Source organism: Lutjanus erythropterus, chromosome 17 (genome assembly GCF_056507025.1).
Source record: "Lutjanus erythropterus isolate fLutEry1 chromosome 17, fLutEry1.hap2, whole genome shotgun sequence".
Taxonomy (NCBI): Eukaryota; Metazoa; Chordata; class Actinopteri; order Lutjaniformes; family Lutjanidae; genus Lutjanus; species Lutjanus erythropterus.
Genome location: NC_139333.1, coordinates 679,825 through 701,583, shown reverse-complemented (window position 1 = coordinate 701,583; position 21,759 = coordinate 679,825). Strand labels below are relative to the sequence as shown.

At 41.7% G+C, this 21,759-nt stretch overlaps 2 protein-coding genes and 1 non-coding gene across 3 annotated transcripts in view; 1 reads left to right on the top strand and 2 right to left on the bottom strand.

The window, feature by feature from the left end:
- Positions 1-108, bottom strand: LOC146311470 (U6 spliceosomal RNA). The gene has a single exon (XR_014772254.1). It is a non-coding gene; the product is annotated as a U6 spliceosomal RNA (small nuclear RNA).
- A 3,377-nt stretch (positions 109-3,485) lies between these two features.
- Positions 3,486-13,061, top strand: LOC146311469 (protein FAM13C-like). Its single transcript, XM_084741098.1, has 10 exons — positions 3,486-3,829; positions 5,823-6,147; positions 7,461-7,599; positions 8,758-8,839; positions 9,777-9,949; positions 10,231-10,314; positions 11,285-11,380; positions 12,075-12,286; positions 12,469-12,570; positions 12,735-13,061. Exons 1-10 carry the CDS (start codon positions 3,610-3,612, stop codon positions 12,856-12,858), a joined length of 1,557 nt encoding a protein of 518 aa, XP_084597224.1. The 5' UTR covers positions 3,486-3,609; the 3' UTR covers positions 12,859-13,061.
- A 5,544-nt stretch (positions 13,062-18,605) lies between these two features.
- The window catches only part of asah2 (N-acylsphingosine amidohydrolase 2), a 14,002-nt gene continuing 10,848 nt past the window's right edge, over positions 18,606-21,759 (bottom strand). Inside the window, exons 14-21 of the mRNA XM_084741265.1 lie at positions 21,647-21,741; positions 21,093-21,132; positions 20,892-20,990; positions 20,681-20,776; positions 20,185-20,334; positions 19,995-20,051; positions 19,821-19,909; positions 18,606-18,920 (exon numbers count right to left, since the gene is read on the bottom strand). Of these exons, the coding sequence (XP_084597391.1) occupies positions 18,722-18,920; positions 19,821-19,909; positions 19,995-20,051; positions 20,185-20,334; positions 20,681-20,776; positions 20,892-20,990; positions 21,093-21,132; positions 21,647-21,741 (825 nt within the window). The 3' untranslated portion in view covers positions 18,606-18,721. The remainder of the gene's footprint in view (positions 18,921-19,820; positions 19,910-19,994; positions 20,052-20,184; positions 20,335-20,680; positions 20,777-20,891; positions 20,991-21,092; positions 21,133-21,646; positions 21,742-21,759) is intronic.

The following is a 21,759-nucleotide window of genomic DNA, read 5'->3' as shown; positions in this document are numbered from 1 at the left end:
GAAAAGTGAGAACGCTTCACGATTGTGCGTGTCATCCTTGCGCCAGGGGCCATGCTAATCTTCTCTGTATCATTCCCACGTTATCAGATGTGTTACAGACTGTAACACAACACAAACAAGGCGCAGCTTTCTACTTAAAGGCCGTCAGCCGTGATGCATTCAGAGTCACGGTGTCAGGTCGGAGACACCACACTCAACTTTCAGATTTCTCCAGCATCTGGCTGCTGCTACAAATAAACCAGAAGCACTTAGACCCGATCCTCTGACCCAGATTCTGGTCCTGGAGCCCGGTTCTGTCCGACCGGGTGCCAACTGAGAGGGATTGTGGGATTTTTATGCAGAATAGCTGTTACGTCAGGAGCTCCTCCCTCCTCACACAGCCACCCCACAGAGTGCACACACACACACACACACACACACACACGCAGAGCAGGTGGTGTTTCCGCTCAAATATTTCTTATACTGGTGTTTAAAGTTCTTTAGTAAAGTCTGACCAACAGATGTGAGGTAGTTGAGGAGTTAACACTGAATTCAAAATATAAAAAATATATTAATTAATTATTTAAGGGGGAAAACGGCAAAAATAAACATGACAAAAAATAAAAAATAAAACAGAAAAGGACATCAGTCACCTAAACATTAGACTAACTACTGCTGTGTGTGTCCGTCTGTGTAATATTCACTCTTAACGTCACACACACGTTTCACGAGGGTCAACCAGGAAGTGAAACTCTCTTTTCAAATGGACATGTAGTTCTGAAGACTGACCGCCAGGTGTCACTGTGTAACCTGATCTGATGCAGCTGCACTTCAGTGTTACTTTGACTAAAAACTTGACCTTTTTTTTTTTTAATAATTATATTTCTTTAAAAAATAAATATAAATTAAAAAAAATAAATATATCGATAGTATGCATGTAAATTTATCCTTTTGACAATAATTCAGCTCCAAAACAATATCTCTATTTAATATATATAGATTTTAAATAACAAATAAATGCTGTTAAAGCAAATAAATCCTGACATTTTAAGGTTGTTTTGTTTTTCAGAAAACTTTCAAACATCGTCAACAAGACTAACAAATCTTTTCTAAATCTAGAGCTTATTGTGAGAAATTCGGCTTACATACAATTTACATTAAACTTTAGTAATGATATATTTTCCGATGACTTTGGTCGCCACGCACCTACAATGAAAGAAGCTGTAAAAAGTCACTTGTTTATTTATCTTTTTAATGTTGGGGTTGAAATATTGTTAATATGCCGAATTTTGAAAAAATCATCGTAAAATCTGTGTATTAATCGTATCAAAGAAGTATAGGCAAATATCCGAGCGTTTAATCAGATCGCTGCCAAACAGTTGTCTGTACACTCACTGAGCAATAAACCTGATAATGAAAAGTTTTTTCTTCTGTATGTGACTGACTGTCGACGCTCCTGCAGGTTCTTACCGCCGCAGCAGCTGCAGGTGTTGTGTTTTTTCCTCTGCAGCATGAAATTCAAACCAAACTCCACTCAAGTTTTCAGTGAAGTTTGTGTCAGACTGACACATTGGCCTGTAAGTTCTGATAAGATCTTAAATTTTATCTGCAGCACGTTTGAAAAGTTCATTTTTATCTTTTTTATTTCATTTTTTTACGGAAAGTTGTTGTATTTTTGCTGACAGAACTGAGAGAAGAGTTGTAGGGGAGAATAGGGACGGTTGCAACACTGCATTTCTCTCAGATACACAGACACTATTTTGACTCAGCCAACCAAATCTTTACATCTTAAACTTACACCTGTCTGCTCATCAACCACCTTTTAAAGATGATCGCATTTGACAAATTGTCTGCAATGCTCATTTGAAAACTAGAGGTCAGGCCACACCCCTGGGGACAGTTGCAACACAATCAGAGAACAGTTGCAACATATTAAAATAGATAAAATTTTCCAAATTAACTTTTGTTTCAGACACAGAAAATCATTTTTAACACATATTAGGTGTAGCATGATGTTTGTTGTTGTTGTTGATGTGAACTCATTTGATAAATCCTTATTTACATACATTTAATATATACAGCAGAAAAACAGTGGCTCGGTCAAATAGATCACTAAATTATTTATTTATTTTTTCATTTATTTAATGAATTAAATAAAAAAACCCACTAATTTTAAACACATTATTCAATTATTACATTACTGACTGAACCAGAGACAACAGGGCAGCTAAGGCTAACATTAGCCTACATTAGCTTAATTACATCCAGTGTGTTTTACTGCCAGGCTTAAATAAATATGTCCAAGGTGTGCATTGATATTTCAGAATTAATTTACAGCTTTTGTGACATATCATGTGACATCGAATGCTGATGTTAGCTAGGAAGCGGCTGAACGCTAATGTTAGTGGTCATCGGTCAACAAATTTGTAGTTTTATCTTTTAATGCATGTTAATGTTTATGTAAATTACAACAGGCAGCTCCTGTGTTCTGTGAAGTAAAAACAGTGATTTTATGAATGGAGTTTGGTTGGTTTGTAGAGTGATATTTGTCTTATATGATGGTGGTGTCAGGTCAGAAAAGTCTGCGCTGAAAATATTCTAAATATAGCAAACACTTAAAGTGATGTAGATGTATTTAGGTGTCTGTTGCTGACCCTTCGCCTCCCACACCTGTTCTCCTGCTGTTTCTCCAGACTGGGGGTGTACTGTCCCTTTAAATCTTCTTTAAGGTGAAATTAAAGGGGATGTTATGGGGTTAAACTGCTGGTGGATGCTCGAGGAGAAGCAGGTCTACACCTCCTCCTCCTCCTCTTCATCGCTTTTTTATGAATGAGACTGAAACACACACACACACACACACACACACACACACACACACACACACACACAGAGTGATGTCAACAACAAGCCCATCCCCCACTGATGCGGGAAAAACCTCACGATCAGAAAGAGAGAGAGAGAGGCGTCCTCATGTTTCTCATATGTCTCCCTCCCTCTCCTCCTCCCTCCCTCCCCCTCCCTCCTGTACGAGCCTGAGGATGAGTAATCCAGCGAGGGAAGGAGGGAGGGAGGATACCGGCGCAGCACCAGCATCATCATCTTCATCATCATCAGTGAACGTGCAGAACGAGAGGATGAAAATTCAAAATCCTCTCAGCTCAGGCACTCCGGAGCGGGCTAATTCCTGGACTGCCACATTCTGAAAACAGAAGGAGAGGGGAACATTCCTACAGTAACTGGACTGATTAATTGCTGGAGTGAGGACAGATAAAGAAAAAAGCCACAGGAGGAACAAGGAACGTTTGTATTTCTGGAACCTTCACTTGCATGTGGAGTGTAATGGACTAATCTCTGGAAGAGCTGCTTCAGTTCACTGGATGATACCCGACTAATTCATGGATAGGGGGTTAATTGCCTTATCTTTTGGTCCGTAGTCCTGAACAGCAGTCCAGCTGCTGATACGATCTGTGCCACTCCTCCACATGTGGTGTTTCAGACGCTGGGATCTGGCTAATATCTGGCTCAGCTCACTGTCCTTCATGTCCCAGTAGCTGGACTGTCCTCTGGATTACTAATCTTCATACGGCTTCCTTCTGGGACCAGACTAATCTCTGGATCGGCGTGTCTGGCATGTTCTGCTTCTGCCTGCAGAGTTCCCTGCTGAAGCTCCAGGCGCTGGAGGTGGAGGGCGGCCCCTCGCTGGGCCCGTCCCCAGAGGAGAGCCCCCCTGCCCTGGGTACCAAGGAGCAGAAGACCCCCTGTGGCCCCATGGAGCTCGGAGGGGGGAAGGGGGAAGGGAAGACGCTGGCCCTCTGCCATAGCGTCCCCGTGGACGAGAACAGTCCTCCAGGTACGCTCACCTGTCTGTCTGTCCATCTGCCCACACACCTGTCTGTCTGTTTGTCCACTGACTGATGGATGTGTTCAACATATTTTGACCCCTCTGTCAGCAGTGTGGACATCATGGGACACTACTACAGTACTGTTACTGCACTGCTTACTACTACTACTACTACTACTCTACTAACAGTGGCTCACAGTGTTGGTGTCAAATTTCCATCCTCCCTAATTCATCCACATCCCACCGTCTCTGCTGTCTCTGTTGAAGCTTCGCCAGAGTTGCGATCACAGATTGTCCATGAACACCCGGTGACCTCGTGGCTGGAGTGTGCGGTTGCTGCGCCGCGGTGCCGCACCGTGCGGACGCAGACATCAGCGTCTTTTAACCGTCTTCAACCGAGCACACAGCATATCTAAGTACAGGAGACAGTAAAGGAGGAAGTTGACCAACCTTCCACAGGAAACCAAGCTTGGTCAACTGTCATTGGAGCACAGAGCAAAAAAGGGGTGTGGCTTAAGAAGGGTTAATTACAGCTCCAATAAAACACACATTTTTAACAAGTCACATAGCTGAAGGAATGAATGTGAAAGATGTAACGAGACTTAAAAGACCAAACAAGAGGCATAAAACATAACCAAGATATAATGGGACGTGAAAGACGACAAGAATTAAAAGACCAGATGTTAAAGACCTAACAAGAAATATAAAACATAACAACAGAAATATTATAAGAGAAAAACAACATAAAAGACAAGAAAGACCTAACAGATGAAAATAATGTTTTTTTTTTTACTGTACTTCTACTGCAGTAAATAATGTGTGGACTTTTGACATCTCTGACTGTATGCTAATGAGCATTATGTCAAAATGTCTTTTCTAAAATCTAAGTAGTTCAGTGGAACATCCAGAGGTTCCTGTCAGATGACGAGTCTGAAAATAAATGAAATCTGTTGTTGTGGAGCTGAGCAGACCTCTGCACCAGCTGCGTGTTCAGACGCTGACACCCGATTCTGATCCAGTTCAAACTCTGGTTTCCCTGCAGTCCATACGGTCCAGTAACGTGTTCGTGTTGGCGTTGGTCTTTCTGATGACTCTGCTCGTTCTTCGCAGCACGCCACCAGCCACGCTCTGTGTGTGCTGCTATTTATAGAGCAGAAGTAAAACACTGAGCAGCACGTGAGACACATTTCACTTTTCTTCTCCTTCATGATAACAAGAACATATTTCTGAACATTCTTGATTAAAGCCTCCTTTTTAAATTATATCCCATAAAAACAATCATCCATGTTCTGACAAGGTTACACAGAGACAAATGTGTACATCAATAACTATTGTCATGTTCAGAATCAATGCCAAACCACGTTCTCCGGTGTCACTGGAGAGGTTCTGTCGGTCCCTTAGGCGTAGAGGACCTTTAGTTTGCCTTTAGGAGGTTCTAGTGGTCACTGACAAGATTTTAGTGAAGTGAGGAGGTTTTAGGTCTCATTTGGGAACTTCTCTTGGTCATTGTAGAGGTTCTATTGGCACTTGAGGTGATTCTTAGGGCCTCTTTAGTGGTGGTTCTAGCGATTGCCCAGGAAGCTGTAGAAGAACTCCTACATGTCCTTTAAAAAATATATAATAAAAAAAACTATTTCGTTGTTTTTCAAGAATCAATGGCAAACCAGCGTCTCAGGTGTCAGTACTTTCTGCTTTCCTCAGTTTCACTGTGGTTCTATCGAGGTTCTCTTGGCCATACAGGTGTAGACAGCCTTGGATCTGGTGGCAGTTTATGAGGTTCTTGTGGTCAGTGATCACTGACGGGGTTCTCGAGTTCCTTTCGGAGTTACCAGAAGTCTTTTATAAAATGTCTTCATAGGAGGATTTGTAATGTTGAAAAGTACTGCACATTCATAAACACATAAAGGGTTCCTTATGTCTGCTTAAAACCGCATTATAATGAGTTATAAACCTAAAAACCTAATATTACCTAAATATTTATACATACTTTTTGTGTCCACAGAGCTGCTGACGGTTCTGAGTAGACCTCCACAGTCTCCCAGACACCAGCCGTTAACCACCATCCACCCCGGTCAGCAGCCCCAGACCCCTGATGGAGCACTGCCCCCCAGCCCCCACCACTCCCCCTACTCCCCCCAGAGGAGCAGCCCAGGAGGTGAGGGAGGAGGAGGAGGAGGATGGGGAGACGGAGGAGGTGGAGCTCTCCTTCAGCTGCTGGCAGGTGGTCCCAGTCCTCTGCCCTCCCCACGCTGCTCCAGCCTCAGCCACAGGTTCAACTCTGACCCCGACACCGCACCGTCGCCGCCCTGCAGCCAGCAGTACATGCTGTGAGTCTCACCTGTCTGTCTACCTGGACTGTCTACTGCTCTGTCTGCCTGTCTGTCTGTCTGCTAACTGGGCTGTTTACTGGTCGGTCTTGAGACTACACTGGAACCTTTTAGTTGTGACTGAGGACAAGGGACAAGTTGACTTGTTAGTGGGAAGTTAAAACTTTTTGATTGACTTGTGTCGTGTGGTTGTGACTTGGGTCTTGAATTTGAGATTAGACTGTAAGTCACTAAGGGGTTGGTCTTTCTTGAGAGTCGTTTGTTTTGACCTGGGACTTGTTGGTCTTGACTTGGGACTCGTCCATAAACCTTTGGCTGTGTTGTGTCTTTTTGAGCCAGTAAGAAGATGGCGGAGGTTTAGGAAAACATCTGTTCTGCTTTAGACGATGCAGCAGCTGTCAGATTTATATCAGTGGAGATGTTTTAATGGAAATCCTCCACAAACATCTGGTTTCATGATTTCTGGGTATTAAAGTATTATGAATAAAGTCATGTCAGAGTGCAGCTCCGTCCTGTCTGCTGCATTAACACTTCTTATATAATCAATCCTTCTTTTGATTTTTGACCCACAGCCTGAGGGTTCAAATGTGTGTGTGACCCAGTTTATGGTCTTAATGTGTACAGTCTGCTTCCTGTCCTCTGTCTTCATCGTTTACTGATGAAAAGACACCGACAGTCACTCTGAATCTGTGTTTTTATCTCATTTTCATCATTATTTGTTAATAAAACCTTCTTCAGTGGCAGCAGCTAACATTAGCGCAGTTTTAGAAAGTTAGCGGCACTCTGTGTGTTTATGATTACTGATAGCAGTGACAGACTGGACTACAGAATTAAAGTGGTAATAAAATGAGACAAATTATTTTTGTTTAAATTAAAGAGGCAGAGTTGAAGTCACAACCACCTGAACTGAAGTCTTTACCTGGGACTTGACTTTAGACTTCTTGATCTTGACTTAGAGTTTTTTATTCTTGACTTGGGATTTGTTATTGTTTTGAGATTTGTTGGTCTTGACTTGGGACTTGATGGTCTGGACATGAGACTAGACGTTGAACTTATTGTCCCTCATCTGGGACGAGACCTTGGACTTATTGGATGGTTGTCTTGACGGAATGTAGTTGATTGAAACGAGACAGAGACCTTCACGCGGGGGTCTTGGGACAGATCGCAGCCTCTCCGACACTAAAAAGATCGTTTGTTGAAAGAAAAATGAGGAGGAAAAATAAACAACATGCAGAGCAAAATTAAAAAAGCTTCGATGTTTTGACAGTTAAGTGACTTTTACACTCTATTTCTTTTTCTGCATGTGTGTCCAGGTGTCGGGGACGGGACAGGACGGAGGGTTCAGAGGACGAGTGTCCCTCCTCCATCCCGTTCCTCAGCAGACAGATTCAGACCCTGAAGAAGAGGGTCCGCAGGTTCGAGGATCAGTTTGAGCAGGAGATGAACTACAAGGTAGTTTACTCACCAAATCACACGAACAGAGACGACAGCTACTGAAATCTGATTAGCTAACTTCCTTTAGCACGAGTTTATCTGTTTGTTCCTCTTTAGCTGCCGTCGACCTACGATTCTAAAACCACTGCGACGATGAATAAAAATGCCAGGATTTCCTTTTTGAATTATATTCAGTTGAATACAGTACAAAGACAAGATATTTAATGTTCAAAAGAATGTTATGCACCGCACAAAGACACGCTGTTGGAACACGTCCACAACGTGTCTCAGCATCGTCTCTCTGAAATAATCAGGGACGTCTCTGAAGAAGACGTCAGTGATGGCAGCATGTGTCTCTCTGAATCCGTCCAAACATCACAGCTGCTGTCTGTTGAAGTCAGTGCTGGGAACAATCTGGACGGTCCTTTTCCTCTTCAGCCCGGAGGACACGACGTCCATGATCAGTGAAAACAGTGTGAAATGTGGACTCGTCAGACCACAGGACACTTTTCCTCTTTGCGTCCGTCCATCTCAGATGAGCTCTGGTCCAGAGACGTCTGCAGTGTTTCTGGATGTTGTTGATATCTGTCTTTGTCTTTGAGTCTGAACTTACATTTGTAGATGCAGAGACAAACTGTGTTTACTGACAACGGTTTTCCAAAGTGTCCCTGAGTCCATGTAGTGTCCTTTATACAATGATGAGGGTTTTTAATGCAGCGCTGCCTGAGGGGTCAAAGGTCACAGACAGTCAGTGCTGGTTTTCAGTCTTCCTCCTTACCTGCAGAGATTTCTCTGGATTCTCTGAATCTTTTCATGATATTATGGATTGTAGATGTGAAATCTTTAAATTCCTGCAGGTTTGTGTTGATCAGGGTTGTAATTATATGAAATTACAAACTGAAAGCTACGTGTCGTTATTGACTTTTCTCCTGCTCTTATTTGGAAATGGAAAAAATCAATTTAGGTAAATTCACATGTTGGTTATTAATTTTAGCCACGGCTGCCTCATCAGCTGACTTTCACTTGATGTAGGCCTTTTACTTCAGCCGTCTTTCTGCTCACCTTCAGGTGTCAAAATCATTTAGTTTGTACCTTTTTCTTAAATCGTTTTTTCGAAAAAAAAAAAAAGATAGAAATGATGCTGACAGTTTTATGATGTGCTTGTTTCCATTTCAGCCGTCTCACAACGATAAATACTCCAACCCAGAGATGATCCGAGTGATGAGCGAACTAGCGAAGGCTCGCAAACAGCTCAAAGGTATAAATATCAACCAGATGTGTTCATGTGTCCCTGTGCACAGATGTGGTGTTACAGAAAACAAAACAGATGCTTGCACTCTTCTAAAGTCCAACATGAACAAAATACAAACATCTTAAATAACTTATAATACTCAAATATTTTTAAATTCAGCTGCTTGTTAGAACAGATTGATAAAATATTTTATAGTTTTGATGAAGAAATCCTTGATGTTGATATCCAGGACACCGTTTATATCCACCTGCAGTGTTGAAGGAGCCTTTACTGAAGTAAAAGTACTAATACCACATTGTAAAAATACTCTTACAAGTCAAAGTTCTGCATTGAAAATGTTACCTCAGTGAAAGTATGTAAGTATAATCTGGGAAATGTTCTTCAGGTATTAAAAGTAAAAGTACCCAATAAAGTAAACTGTTATGGAGGACGAAAAGAACTCAAAAAATGAGAATAAATAAATAGATAGATAGATAAATAAATAAATAAATACATTAATATGCCATTAAATGCACCAAAAATAATAACATTTTTTTATATCTATTTATTTACTGTCCCATCTAATTTCTCATTTTAATTCATTTCTGAAACTATAACCGTATTTATTTCTGTATTACATCCCACTAATTATTTTCCCAAACCTTCTGTGTTCTGTTTATACATTTCTGCTGTTATTCAAAGTGTGTCATGGGCTCAACTTTGCATAGCTTGACTCATCACCTTCTGTCATATTTTATAAAGTCTTCATATGTTTCCACTGTTAAAATCTGTATTTCTAAAGTAACTAAAGCTGTCAGATAAATGCAGTGGATTAAAAAGTACAATGTTTCCCTCTGAGATGTGGTGGAGTAAAAGTAGAAAGTGTCATGGAAAGAAAACACTAGTATTTTAAATTTATATTTAAGGACCATCGTAGAGTAAATGCACTGTGTGTCTTGTACAGAGCTGAGACTCAGACAGTCTGTGTTTGAGTCCAAGGAGGAGGACGGTCCAGAAAACGTCTCTGGCCAGCAGGGGGCGTCGGAGCACAAACCCACCCTGGAGGAAACCGTGGAGTCTCTGTTCAGACGACTGAGGGAGAAGAGGCAGGCTCTGGGTCTGCCCGAAAACATGAAGGTCACCGACACTCACCAACCAAACTCTGTTCATTTTCTTCCACGTTTTATCCCCCTCTTCTGTTGTTCTCACACGCTTCTCTGCAAGTTAAAGGACTAGTTTGTGTTATTTTAAAGTGTGTTTCTGTGAGGTACTTCTCCATAGTCGGTGTATTTACTTTTTTTTTATTATAAAATTTGAACTCTGATGAGCATCCAGGGTGTAAACTAACACGATAACATGCATCCTCACCAAACTCTGTTCATTTTCTTCTCCTTTCTACTCTGTTTTTGTGCATACAGGAGATGACTCAGGCTCAGATGGTGTTGGAGAAGATCACTCTGCAGAAATGTCTGCTGTACTTTGAGAGTCTGCACGGCCGACCGGTGAGTTCACGTGAAGTAACGGCGCCATCTAGTGGCCAATTTGAAGAACAGCATGTGAACGCGACTGTAAATCTATAATACTGAATAACACTGTGACATCTGTGCAACAAATCTGTCCAGGAGATCCTGTTGAAACTTTACTATGTTAGAAATATATTAAAATAAAAGTCAGAATTTACAGATCTTTAGCTTCAAATAAATTTAGTCCAGTTTTAGCAGACTTCTCAGTCCACAGTCTGTGTTCACGGGGCCAAGGTTGAGCCAACACTCTGCTGATCTCTGTCAGCTCTCTGATGGTTCATGACCCACATTCCTCTTTCATAGCATCAGCCTCTGATTGGTCCAATCCCAGTGATTATGGAAGCCTGTTCCTGCCGATGTGATGAAAAAAAGATCCCGTTAAGTCATTATGAAGAGAAATAATGAGTTAGCATGTCAAAATAATGAGTCAGTATATTGACAAAGTTTCTCTTTAAAGTGACTGACAGGAACTTTTGGGATTTTCATTATGATCACTATCATTGGGATTGAGAGGGATTCTGTGTAAGTGAGCCTATGCATAGATTTTTTTTTTTTTTTTTTTAAATGTTGCAGATTATGCCTTTAATGACATTTGATGACCATATTTTCAACATATAACAGAATGTGCTGGACAGATCTTTGAGTAAAAGAGTTTTTAAATTAAAACCGTTAGTGTTACTGCACAGGTTTAAAACTGTCTGTCTGTCCATCTGTCTGTCCATCTGCCTGTCTGTCCATCCGTCTGTCCATCTGTCTGTCTGTCCATCTGTCTGTTCATCTGCCTGTCTGTCCATCTGCCTGTCTGTCCATCCGTCTGTCCATCTGTCTGTCTGTCCATCCGTCTGTCCATCTGTCTGTCTGTCCATCTGTCTGTTCATCTGCCTGTCTGTCCATCTGCCTGTCTGTCCATCCGTCTGTCCATCTGTCTGTCTGTCCATCTGTCTCTCAGGGAACTAAACAGGAGAAGAACCTGGTGAAGCCGCTGTACGACAGATACCAGATGATCAAACGTTTGCTGTGTGCCAGCCCGACTATCACCACCATAGTGAGAACCACACACACACACACACACGCACACGCACACGCACACACACACACACACACACACACACACTGTCTGCTGTTCCATGCTGGTGCTGTTGGCAGAAAAAGTTGTGTTGCTTTTTAGAGATGAAGTCGCTGAAGGGTCTGAAAAGCTGCTAAATGTAGCAACAAAGTCCAGTCCATTTTAAAGTTACGCACCTTTCTGTTATAGGACACTCCCATTGCCACGCCCCCTTTTAGCCAGTTGGTATGAACACAAATACACATTTGACCTCGATGTTAAATTTCAGCTTCCTAAAGCAAAAACTGTGGCCGCCGCAGGCTGGGGAACTTTGGTGGACCGACTGAATGACAGACCAACTCACCGACCGACCAACCGACCGACTGATGGAGTGACTCATAAAGTTGCTGTTTGCAGCTAAAAAATACAGAATAACTGAATACCATGGCAACAAACACAACTCTACTTATTGAACATGTATGTAAATAAATATTCACATTATTCGATGTGACCTTCACTGGTTCAGGACTTCTTTTTCGTTTTGTCTCTGCTGTGGTCAACATATGCAGGATTAACTCTTTATGTATTTATTTACAACATGACCTCTCCTCCAGTGCTGAAAACAAATCTAAAACCAGATGTGTTCTTTCTCTGTTGACTTTTCTGATGTTGTGCGACCGCGTCTGTCTCTCAGGAGGAAGAGGACGGCTCTGATGAAGACTCGGCGAGCTCCACGACTGTTGACGAAGTTCCTGTCCCGCCCCCTTGCAGAGCAACCCGAATAACCACTGGTGAGGAGGACAGCGACCGGGACAGTGACCCGGCCTTCGTGTCCCCATTAGACGAGGTGAAAGCCGTCCATCAACAGCCGGCTCTCACCATGTCCAACCTGCACGAAGCGTCCAGGTCTGTGTCTGTCAATTATTACAAACGAGGTCATGGCTTGGCTTGTCCGGGTGGACCCTGTTTGCCTTTAGCTTTTTGTTCCACATTGGGGTTCGGGACTGGACTTTCTGCAGAGCCTGTCCAACCAAATGTCCCAGTGTTTCCCCGTCGTCCTCATTAACCCCTGTCCTCCATTAAACCAGGTCTCAGCTGCTGGAGTGTCTGCGGGAGACGAGGAAGGAGAAGAAGATGAGGCGTAAAGTTCTCAGAGAGTTTGAGGACGAGTTTTACCGTCAGACTGGAAGGTGAGAGACAAAACAAGCATTAATACCACACTCTGAAAATACAATTTGTACTAAAAAGTTAAAGTTCTTTAAGTTTTTTTTTTTTCAGTTTATCACAATCAACTTAAATTTTCTGAACTTCTGCCAGGCATGGAGTCAGTTTTAACTCTTGTGTTTACCGACAGAATCTGTCAAAAAGAGGACCGTACTCCGATGAAGGAGGAATACCAGGAATACAAACAGCTCAAGGCTAAACTCCGCCTGCTGGAAGTCCTCCTCAGCAAACAGGAAGTCACCAAAACCATGTGAGAGGCAAGAGAAGATCCCAGAAACTCAGCCATCCATGTGATTATCAGAGGGAAGAAAAGATCTTTCATATGTCCCAGTTCAGAGGAGAGGAAGTGGTGGGAGGGATGCGTTTGATTTTACTCTCAGGATCACATAAAGAAATTTGTACAGATGCACCAAATACACTTTTTCTTTTCCTGCTATATTTTTCAGATTCGTTTGCTGCAGAGTTTTTCACGGTTTTTCACTCCTTCACTCACACTGACATGGTGTTCATCAGCTGATTTCTGATCCATTTTCAGACGGCGGAGGCTGGTGGAGGCTGTCAGGAGCAGCTAAACAAACATGTCTACTGTCAGTCTGTCTGTACAGTCAATATGAAGCTACAGTCTGCAGCTGGTTAGCTTAGCTTAGCTTAGCATAATGACTGGAAATGGGAAAACAGCTAGCCTGGCTGTGTCCATGCTAACATTACAGTTAGTGCTAATGTCGTAATAATGTCTTACTTCAATGCTAGAATGGAAACATAAATGTTCCCTTTTGTTAACGTACTGTCATAGCAAGGGTTGTCATAAGCAACTGGACTTAGGGTAGGGTTCTTGAACATGCTAAATGTTTCATGCTAACATGCTAATGTTAGACATCACCCAGTCTTTAGAACTGGAACAAATCATGTCCTACCAAAATTTATTGTGACAATGTATTTAATTTCCTTGAATATTTTTAATTTCTGAACTCTGTTTCAGAAAATATTCTTGTTCCCGGACAAGAATTCACAGCCTCAAACTTAAAAACGTGTTAAAATCCTTCAAAGTCTAAATCTAACAACACCTACTGATAACAGTGATGTAAAAATGTGCTGCTAGGATCATCTTTAAATTTGTGTCCCAGATGATTTAATGAGGCATAAAAAGGGTCAGCTGAACCCTAAGGACCCCTGTCTCACTTCCTGGGTTAACAAAAGGTGGGAATCCTGCTCAAACACTGACAAACTTTGTATTTTTAGACAAAATCATTCAATAATATTTCTATCAGATGTGTCTCGACCGTAACATGTCGACTCTGTGGTCCTAAATCAGTATTTTGATTAACATTAAGAGACTCTGAGACACTTTAAAAAATAAAATGGCCGCTCAGATGGAAAATCTGAAGGCGTTGATGTCTGAAAAATTAAATCATGAGGAGGTTGGCCTGTTACAAGGTTCAGTAGAGTTTGATCTTTTAAAATATATTTTTCGTCATAATTGAAGAGTAAAAATCAAAACACCTTCAAAACAGTTTTGTCCCAATTCTCTAGAATGAGTTTAGTATATTTTAGCATGTAAATGCAGTTTTCCTCCTGAAGGCTCATTCATGCTAAATGTTTTCTGAAAGCTGACGGATACGACTGAAACGGGGCAGTACCACCGGGGCTCAGTAGGGGGCAGCGCAGCAGTGTAGCCAGCACTTCTTTATCAGGAAGTTCATTCATACAGCCTCTTCTGTTTTTTGTTGTCAGAACCTTTTGGCTCTTCTTCTTCTTTGGTGTAACGTTTGACTGTGAGCAGCGCCCTCTGGTGGATGCATTGCATATCATCCATCGCCACTGTAACGGAGACATGGAAGAAACTGGGCACATATCTATTTTTGTAAACGGGGCATAAATGAACGTTAAAAACATTTTCCTGCCTGACCTGACGTGGTTCTGCACGATGACATTAATTCAACCCTTGAACGCGCCTAACGTGCCTCTTTGTGACTGAAGGAGTTTTCATCGACAGGCTCCGTCACAGCTGAGCGGCTGTTTAATGAAGCATATTAACATTCAAATAAATATAATGTAACATGTCGGAAAATAGAAAACGTTCTTGTACATTTTAGGTGCATCTGAAGTTTTAGTACATTCGTCCATATTTCTGACAATAACAGAATTCTCACAACTTCCTCTCCAAACTGAACATTTGTAAAAACTGTAAATACTCCAGCAGAGTTTTCTAACATTTAAACTTTCCTCTGTACTTTTACATACCAGCATCCTGCAGTGTGTATTTTATTTACCTGCATCTTCAGATCTGAGTTGTTTTGATTACAGCTGCATTTATTCCAGTCTGAGAAGACGAGGATGTTTCTGGAGGTGAACCTCTGAACTGTAAATCTCTATTCCTTCCATCTTGTTTGATTTAACAGACCAAAGCATTTTTTTTTTAAGTGACTTAACGTGTGTTTGTCAAACTGAAAGCACTTTAATCGGTCATTGATCGGTCATTTTATGATGAAACACCAAGACACCGAATCTTCCGTCCAAGAAACAAAAACACAGACTGAAAATTTTGACTCTCATTATTGATTAATCTGCCAATTATTTTCTTGACTAATCCATTCAGATATAAAATGTTAAAAGCAGAAAAACCTTTATTGGAGAAGCTAAACCCAGAGAATGACTGGTGTTTTAAATTAATCAATAATCAAAATAGTTGCTGATTCATTTCCTGTCGATCCAGTAACGTCTCCATCGACCAATCACTGCAGCTCTATGAATTATTTAACGACTAGAAAGAACAATGTGAAAAGAGAAAAGTAAAATGTAGGTATGATTAGCTGGGATCGGAAATGGAAAAGAGTCCCATGTGACGGGTTTGTCATCGTTCACGTCAACAAGATGGTCATGTGAGGGTTAAAGGAATAGTTCAACATTTGTCATTGTTGTACAGAGCCGGGCCAGCTCTTCCCCCATGTTTCTAGTCTTTATGCTAAGCTAAGCTAAGCTAAGCTAAGCTAAGAAAGCAAGTTGCAATAAGAAGCTGCAATAATGGATTACAGCCCGCAACGTACAGCATAAGTTTTTCATGCTAGTGGTGTTCTAGTTGAGTACATATGTGTAGGTCCTGGAGAACAAGGTGGAATAAGGAGGCAACGATTCAGGATTTCACAACAAAATTATACTGTATTTATTTTTCAGTTTTCTATTATTACTGAGTAAATATGACTCAGTAATATGTGTTGAATGTGTTGAACTATTCCTTTAACGTACCGTTTGTTCAAAATATAACATCACATCCATAAAATCTGGGCTTGATTATTTCGAACAATATTTTCTGAATTGTTAAGCAGATTTATGAAAAGTTGATATTTACATAAAAACTGTTGATGAATGTTTTTCCTTCGACTTCAGCCGTCAGACTGAAAAAACGTGTCTGAACTGGAAACATTTGGGACAAAATATGGTTTTTAAACTGTATGTCTTGAACCTGTATTTATATTATAGCACTTATGAAAAGAAGGGAATTTATTTTTATCCAGAGTCTTAATGTCTGTTCGTAGAGGTTATTGCTGGTGTTCGCTTACATACGTAGTTTACGAGGAACGTCGTAACTACAGGCGCCAACGGAGAGACCGAATAGAACCTGCAAGAACTTTCAGTGATAGAAGAAGTACTCAGATCATCTAAGGAACTGTAGTAATACCTCAGTATAAAAATACTGTTAACTGAAAATGTTACATAACATAAAAAAGTACCAAGAGTAAAAATACTTATTATGCACAAAGACCCAGAATAATATAGATCATTGGATTAATGTGTTCATCATGTTAATGTTGCAGCTGGTAAAGCTTGAGATAACTGTAATTATTTACACTGCTGGGTAGATTAACCTATGATAATATATCATATTCTATTTATTGATTATTTTTTGTATCATTAATCTGAATCTGCAAAGTGACCAGCGTTATCAAATAATGAAATAGAGTCACCTTCCTAATGACACAACACTTTGAAACGGCACGCGGCCGATACGCCAGTCCTTCCTTATTTAATGTACGTGACACGAGTACGTGACGTAAGTTAAAGGACCAGTGTGTATCATTTAGTGGCATCTAATAGTGATGTTGTAGATTGCAACCAAGCGAGGACGTTCTTGTCTTCGCCGGTCCACCACAGTCCGCCCTGCTGTGCTGTGATTGGCTGTGAGTGCACTTGGGAGAAGTTTACCAAAAACAGGACTTTTAGCCAGGAGACTGATCTTTGTGTCCCGTGCGAAGCTGATTGTCACCTTAAACTTTTTAGTTAAAGTTAGTTGACTTATTATTTTTAGTTTTCAGTCAGTTTGGGTGGATTTTGTTTTAGGCGCAGAAGCTACTCGGGTATGTTTGTTTTTGTTAGGACAAAAATCATGTTTCATGCCTAAAGTGGACGTTTTCACAACATTAGAAAGGCTCTCTGGAAATCACAGGGACAAGAAGTAGCCAATCACAGCAGAGCAGAGCAGAACTAGGTGGAAAAACAATCGGAGAACGTACAGCGGCCGTGAAACTCCTGAACGATCCAACGTCAGTGTGTAGTTTGTGTGTTCTGGGCTTCTGTAGAAACATGGAGGTTCAACATGGTGGACTCTGAAAGATTTAACGGGTTCATTCAGGGCATATACACTAATGAAAACATATATTAATATTATATTACATTTCTGACATATTCTGATAATAAATCCTCTAAATCTGACACACTGGACCTTTAACTTGTGTACTCAAGTTAAAATAAGTCAACAGTGACTTTTTATCTCCTGTGTTTCATTCATCCAACCTACTTAATATTCAGATCTTGCGGCTCCTTATTTGTCACCCGACACCTTTTTCTTTGTTATATTCCGTCTAAAATGACACGCCGTCTCTTCACAAAGTCAGTCAGCGTGAAATGACTGAAGATGCTGGTGTGTTTGGTGAGACCGGACCGGTCTGACCTCCGGAGAGCTCAGTGTTCTCAGTGTTCTGTATGTTCCTGACGTCTGTGGTCAAATGTGTCGTTTCTCCCCCACAGGTTCAGTCTCATGTTGGTTTTCTGCACGTCAGTGTCGATGTTTGACCTTTTTCGTGCCCGACAGCTCTACACGATTCATGCTGTGATGGTTAAAAATGTTCCTGTTGTTGTGCAGCTCTGGTTTGCTTGACAGATTTCTATACAGACTAGTTTAAAATAAATATTTTTGATATTAACTCAATTTTGTCTTTTTTATTATTTTTGAATTAGCATGGCTGTTTTCACACAAGAGAAGGCAGGCATGTCAACTCAAACTCTCATTGGCAGGACATGGAAGCTCCTGTTGGCTCAAGCGAGGTGTCAATCAAAAGATCAGACAGCAGCCGCCATTTTGCTACCAAGACATCGCCAACATGTAGGGTTGCCAGGTCTGCAGTTTTCCCATGGAATCAGCTACTTTTGAAGCGCTGCCCTAGACTTGAATTACACCAGACGAGCAGTATGGAGGCACTTTGGTTTGTTTTTTTTTTTGGGGGGGGGGGGCGTTCCACGTTTGAAAACTGGTCACCATTCACTTCCATTTTTTGGGGGATTCTGCAACACTGTTTTCCTGTGAAACTCCAGCAGAGTTTTGTGGACGAAAAACTAAAGCATGAGGGTGAGTAGATAATGACTGAGTTTTATTTTTTGTGTGAACTATCCCTTTATCCCTTCATCCCTCAAACTAAAAAAAAAACAGTTACTGCAGGTTTATTATTATTATATGGACAAAACTATTTATTGCTTTTTCATGTTTTATTTGTGCAACAAAACAAGTCAGATTCTACTTTTTTCACCTTTTTTTTCTCAAATCATTCTACATTTTTTGTTCAGAGCAGTGAAAAAAATTCCCAAATTCTGAATTAAATGTCCAGATTTTCATATTTAATCTCAGTATTATGCCTTTTTTCTAAACAACAAATACTCTGTCAAACGCTCTTTGCGTATGCTAATGATTTAAGAACAGATTTCATTTAAACGGGGATGTTTTGCTGTAGTCGAGAGCTTGTGAAGCAGTTTCAGGTCTTGGAGACACCAGAGACGTTTCACAGAGTCCTGGAAAGTCATTTCTGTGAGGCGATGATCTGAGCTGAGACCTCGGAGAACTCGACAGTCTCACTGGTAGTAAAAGCTGGCGGTGACTCTGAAGACGTCGGACGTTCCTTCGTACGGTGTGATGACGGGTCGGAGGTTTTTCATCCCCTTGTAGTGTCCGAAGTGTCTGATCCTGTAGGAGCCGCTGGGGGCCGACGGGGGAATGTTCCACTCGACTGTGGTGTTACTCTCCCGGTTTGAACCCTTCAGCCAGTGGAACCTGCAGCAAGAGACGTCGTTTAAGGTTTGGACTGTCGGTTCCGTCGAACAAACACGGTGAAGGTGTGTTTGATGTTTTTACAAACCAGTCAGTCAATCAACTAACAGTCTACAGATATAATAACATAACATTATATAAAAGGGTTCTTGATAGAACCCCCTGGATGGGTTCTAGATAAAACCCCTGGAATATAAAATACTTTGCCACAGAACCCACTGAGTGGACCCTTGGATTATAAATGGGTTCTCAGTAGAACCCCTGGGTGATACCTAGATAAAACCCTTGGAATATAAAAAAGCAGTTTATAGAACATAAACTGCTTTTTTATATTCAAAAACCTCAACAGGTTCTTCTTACCACCCTTAGAAGGTGGAAAGGTTCTGAATAGAACCCTTAGAGAGGGTTCTTGGTGGAACTCTGACTCCATAGATGGATACTTTGTATAATTTCTCATAGGGGGTTCTGGGCGGGAACCTGCACAGATGGTTCTATGTATAAGCCTTTAGGTAGGGTTCTAGATAAAACCCTCTGAATAGGTTCCAAGTGGTTCAACTCTCAGTTCTTTAATCGCAGAGTTTTCTGCTTTAACTGTTGCTAAAGAAGCTAACTGTAACTGTTAGCTGCTGTTAGCGGACGACAGATCCAGGCTCGGCGGCCTCCCAGAGAACAACGTGGAACACAGTGCAGACGTCGTTTATTGAGTTTCCTGATGGAAAGGCAGCTTTATTGTTGCTAAAGAAGCTAACAGCTGAATACATCAGCGAGCGCGACACACATTCAGCTTCTGTAAACCGAAACCAAGCGCCTCCCTCGCTGCCTGTTTCACAGGAAACATCCTCTGCTGGCTGTTTAATGGGGACTTTAGGAAAAGATCTGAATACTTTGCACCTATTAACTCACCTGGTCTCCCATGATGCATCAGTGTGGACGACCTCCCAGGTGTTTGTTCTGTTGTCATGAATCTCCACAGTAACAAAAGTTTTATCTCTCTGCAAGAAACAAGACCAGCGAGGTCAGACGGGGCTAAGAATACAGCAACAAGGACACAAATTCATCAGTTTGTTTTTGTCTTACGATGTCTCCAGAATGTCTGGGGTTTCCTGCTACGAATGTGACAGAGACAACATCACCCTGAAAAACACATTAAGATTCTTTAGTTTACGTGTGTTGACATAAAAACAGCAGGTATCTTCAGACTGAAACAAAGTGTGCCGAGCCCTGAGGGACGCCGCAGGACAGACGGTGTCCGCCGACTGTGTCCTACCTGTCTATAGACGGGGTTGACCTGCTGCAGGACGTCTCCATAGCTGCTGTTCTCTGGTTTTCTGTCAAAAGACGCTGCAGGCAGCAGATTAAAGAGATTCTTCTGGAAGAAGGGAGGCTCAGGGCCGACGGGCTGCTCCGACTCTTTGCCCTGAAAAACACAAAAACAATAAGACCACCATCAGAATTCAGTAACATAAGAACCAGAGCCGCCCCATCTAAAGATTTTTATGGGCAACTAGTTGTTACACGTTTATTAATTTTATTATTTAAACTTTTGGGCTGCAGAGTGAGTCACCTGTTAAATGCCAACAGCAAAAGCCGCAGTGGTTCTGAACGTGAACGAGACTAAACATTTAGTTCAGGGTGCTTCATTATTTTTCAGGTCATGGACGCAGTAGTTGATACATACACCCAGGTGTAAATAGCAACATTAGCTATTCCATCATGTGTGTAAATAGCCCCTGCTGTATTCAGTGGTTCTGACTCGGTGGTACCTGTGCGATGGCTCTGGCCAGACCTCTGTACTTCTGCAGGTAGGCGCTGAGTGTGTGCGGACCGTAGATGGTGGAGGCTCCTTCATACCGCTGAACCTGAAAAACAGCTCTGAGTTGATGATGACGTCACTTTGAATTATTCACACTCTTCTTTCAGTTCGCCACGTGGCTTGAAATACTACAGTACCCATGAGCCTCAGCTGCTGTTTACCTGGTACTCCTCGTAGGTGGTGATGTAGTGAGTGTACACGTTACTGAGGCCAGCGATCACCACCTCCGTGTTCCTGAACGCCTCCTCTGACTCGAGCTCCTAACACACACACACACACACGCACACACGCACACACAGTCAGCATGATCACATGACACGCTGCAGGTGTGACGCAGTGCTGATGTTGGTGTTGTGTCTCACCTGTTTAACAGCGTCTCTCAGCCTCCTACCTGACATGGTGCTGTTAGTGTGCAGAGCAGAACAACAAGGCGTCATCTGTGGTATTATGGGTAAAGCTATAAGCAGTACTTGAAGTACATTAGTACTTCAACCATTATTTACTCAAGTACAACTTTTCGAGTACAGAATTGACAAAAGTAGACAAATTCTTTACTGCAGTAGAAGTGAAAAAGTTCAGGCTCTAAAATGTCCTCAAAAAGTAAAAAGTCGTCCTCTGTTGGACATTTCTAGTGTTTCTGTATAAAGACAACTGAACCTCATCTTTTGTCCACCTCTGTCTCTCTCTGTCCGTCTCACAGTCTGATGGCTTTGATGTCTTTTTTATCTTGTGTCTTTTATGTTGTCTTGTTAAGTCGTTTACATCATTCTTGTTTTGTTACATAATTTACACGGTTTTTGTCTCGTTATGTCGTTTCTGTGTCGGTACATCTTTTACATTGTTTTGGTCTCGTTACGTTGTCAACAATCAGCAGCAGTTTTATCATTGACAGCATCAACAGAACGTAGAACGTTACGTCATCTCTCCAGGAACAGGAACGACAGCCACAGAACCGATAGTGATGATCTGAACGTCGACGATCTCAGGATGCCACGGCAGAGGCCAGTTCATCTACACACACACACACAC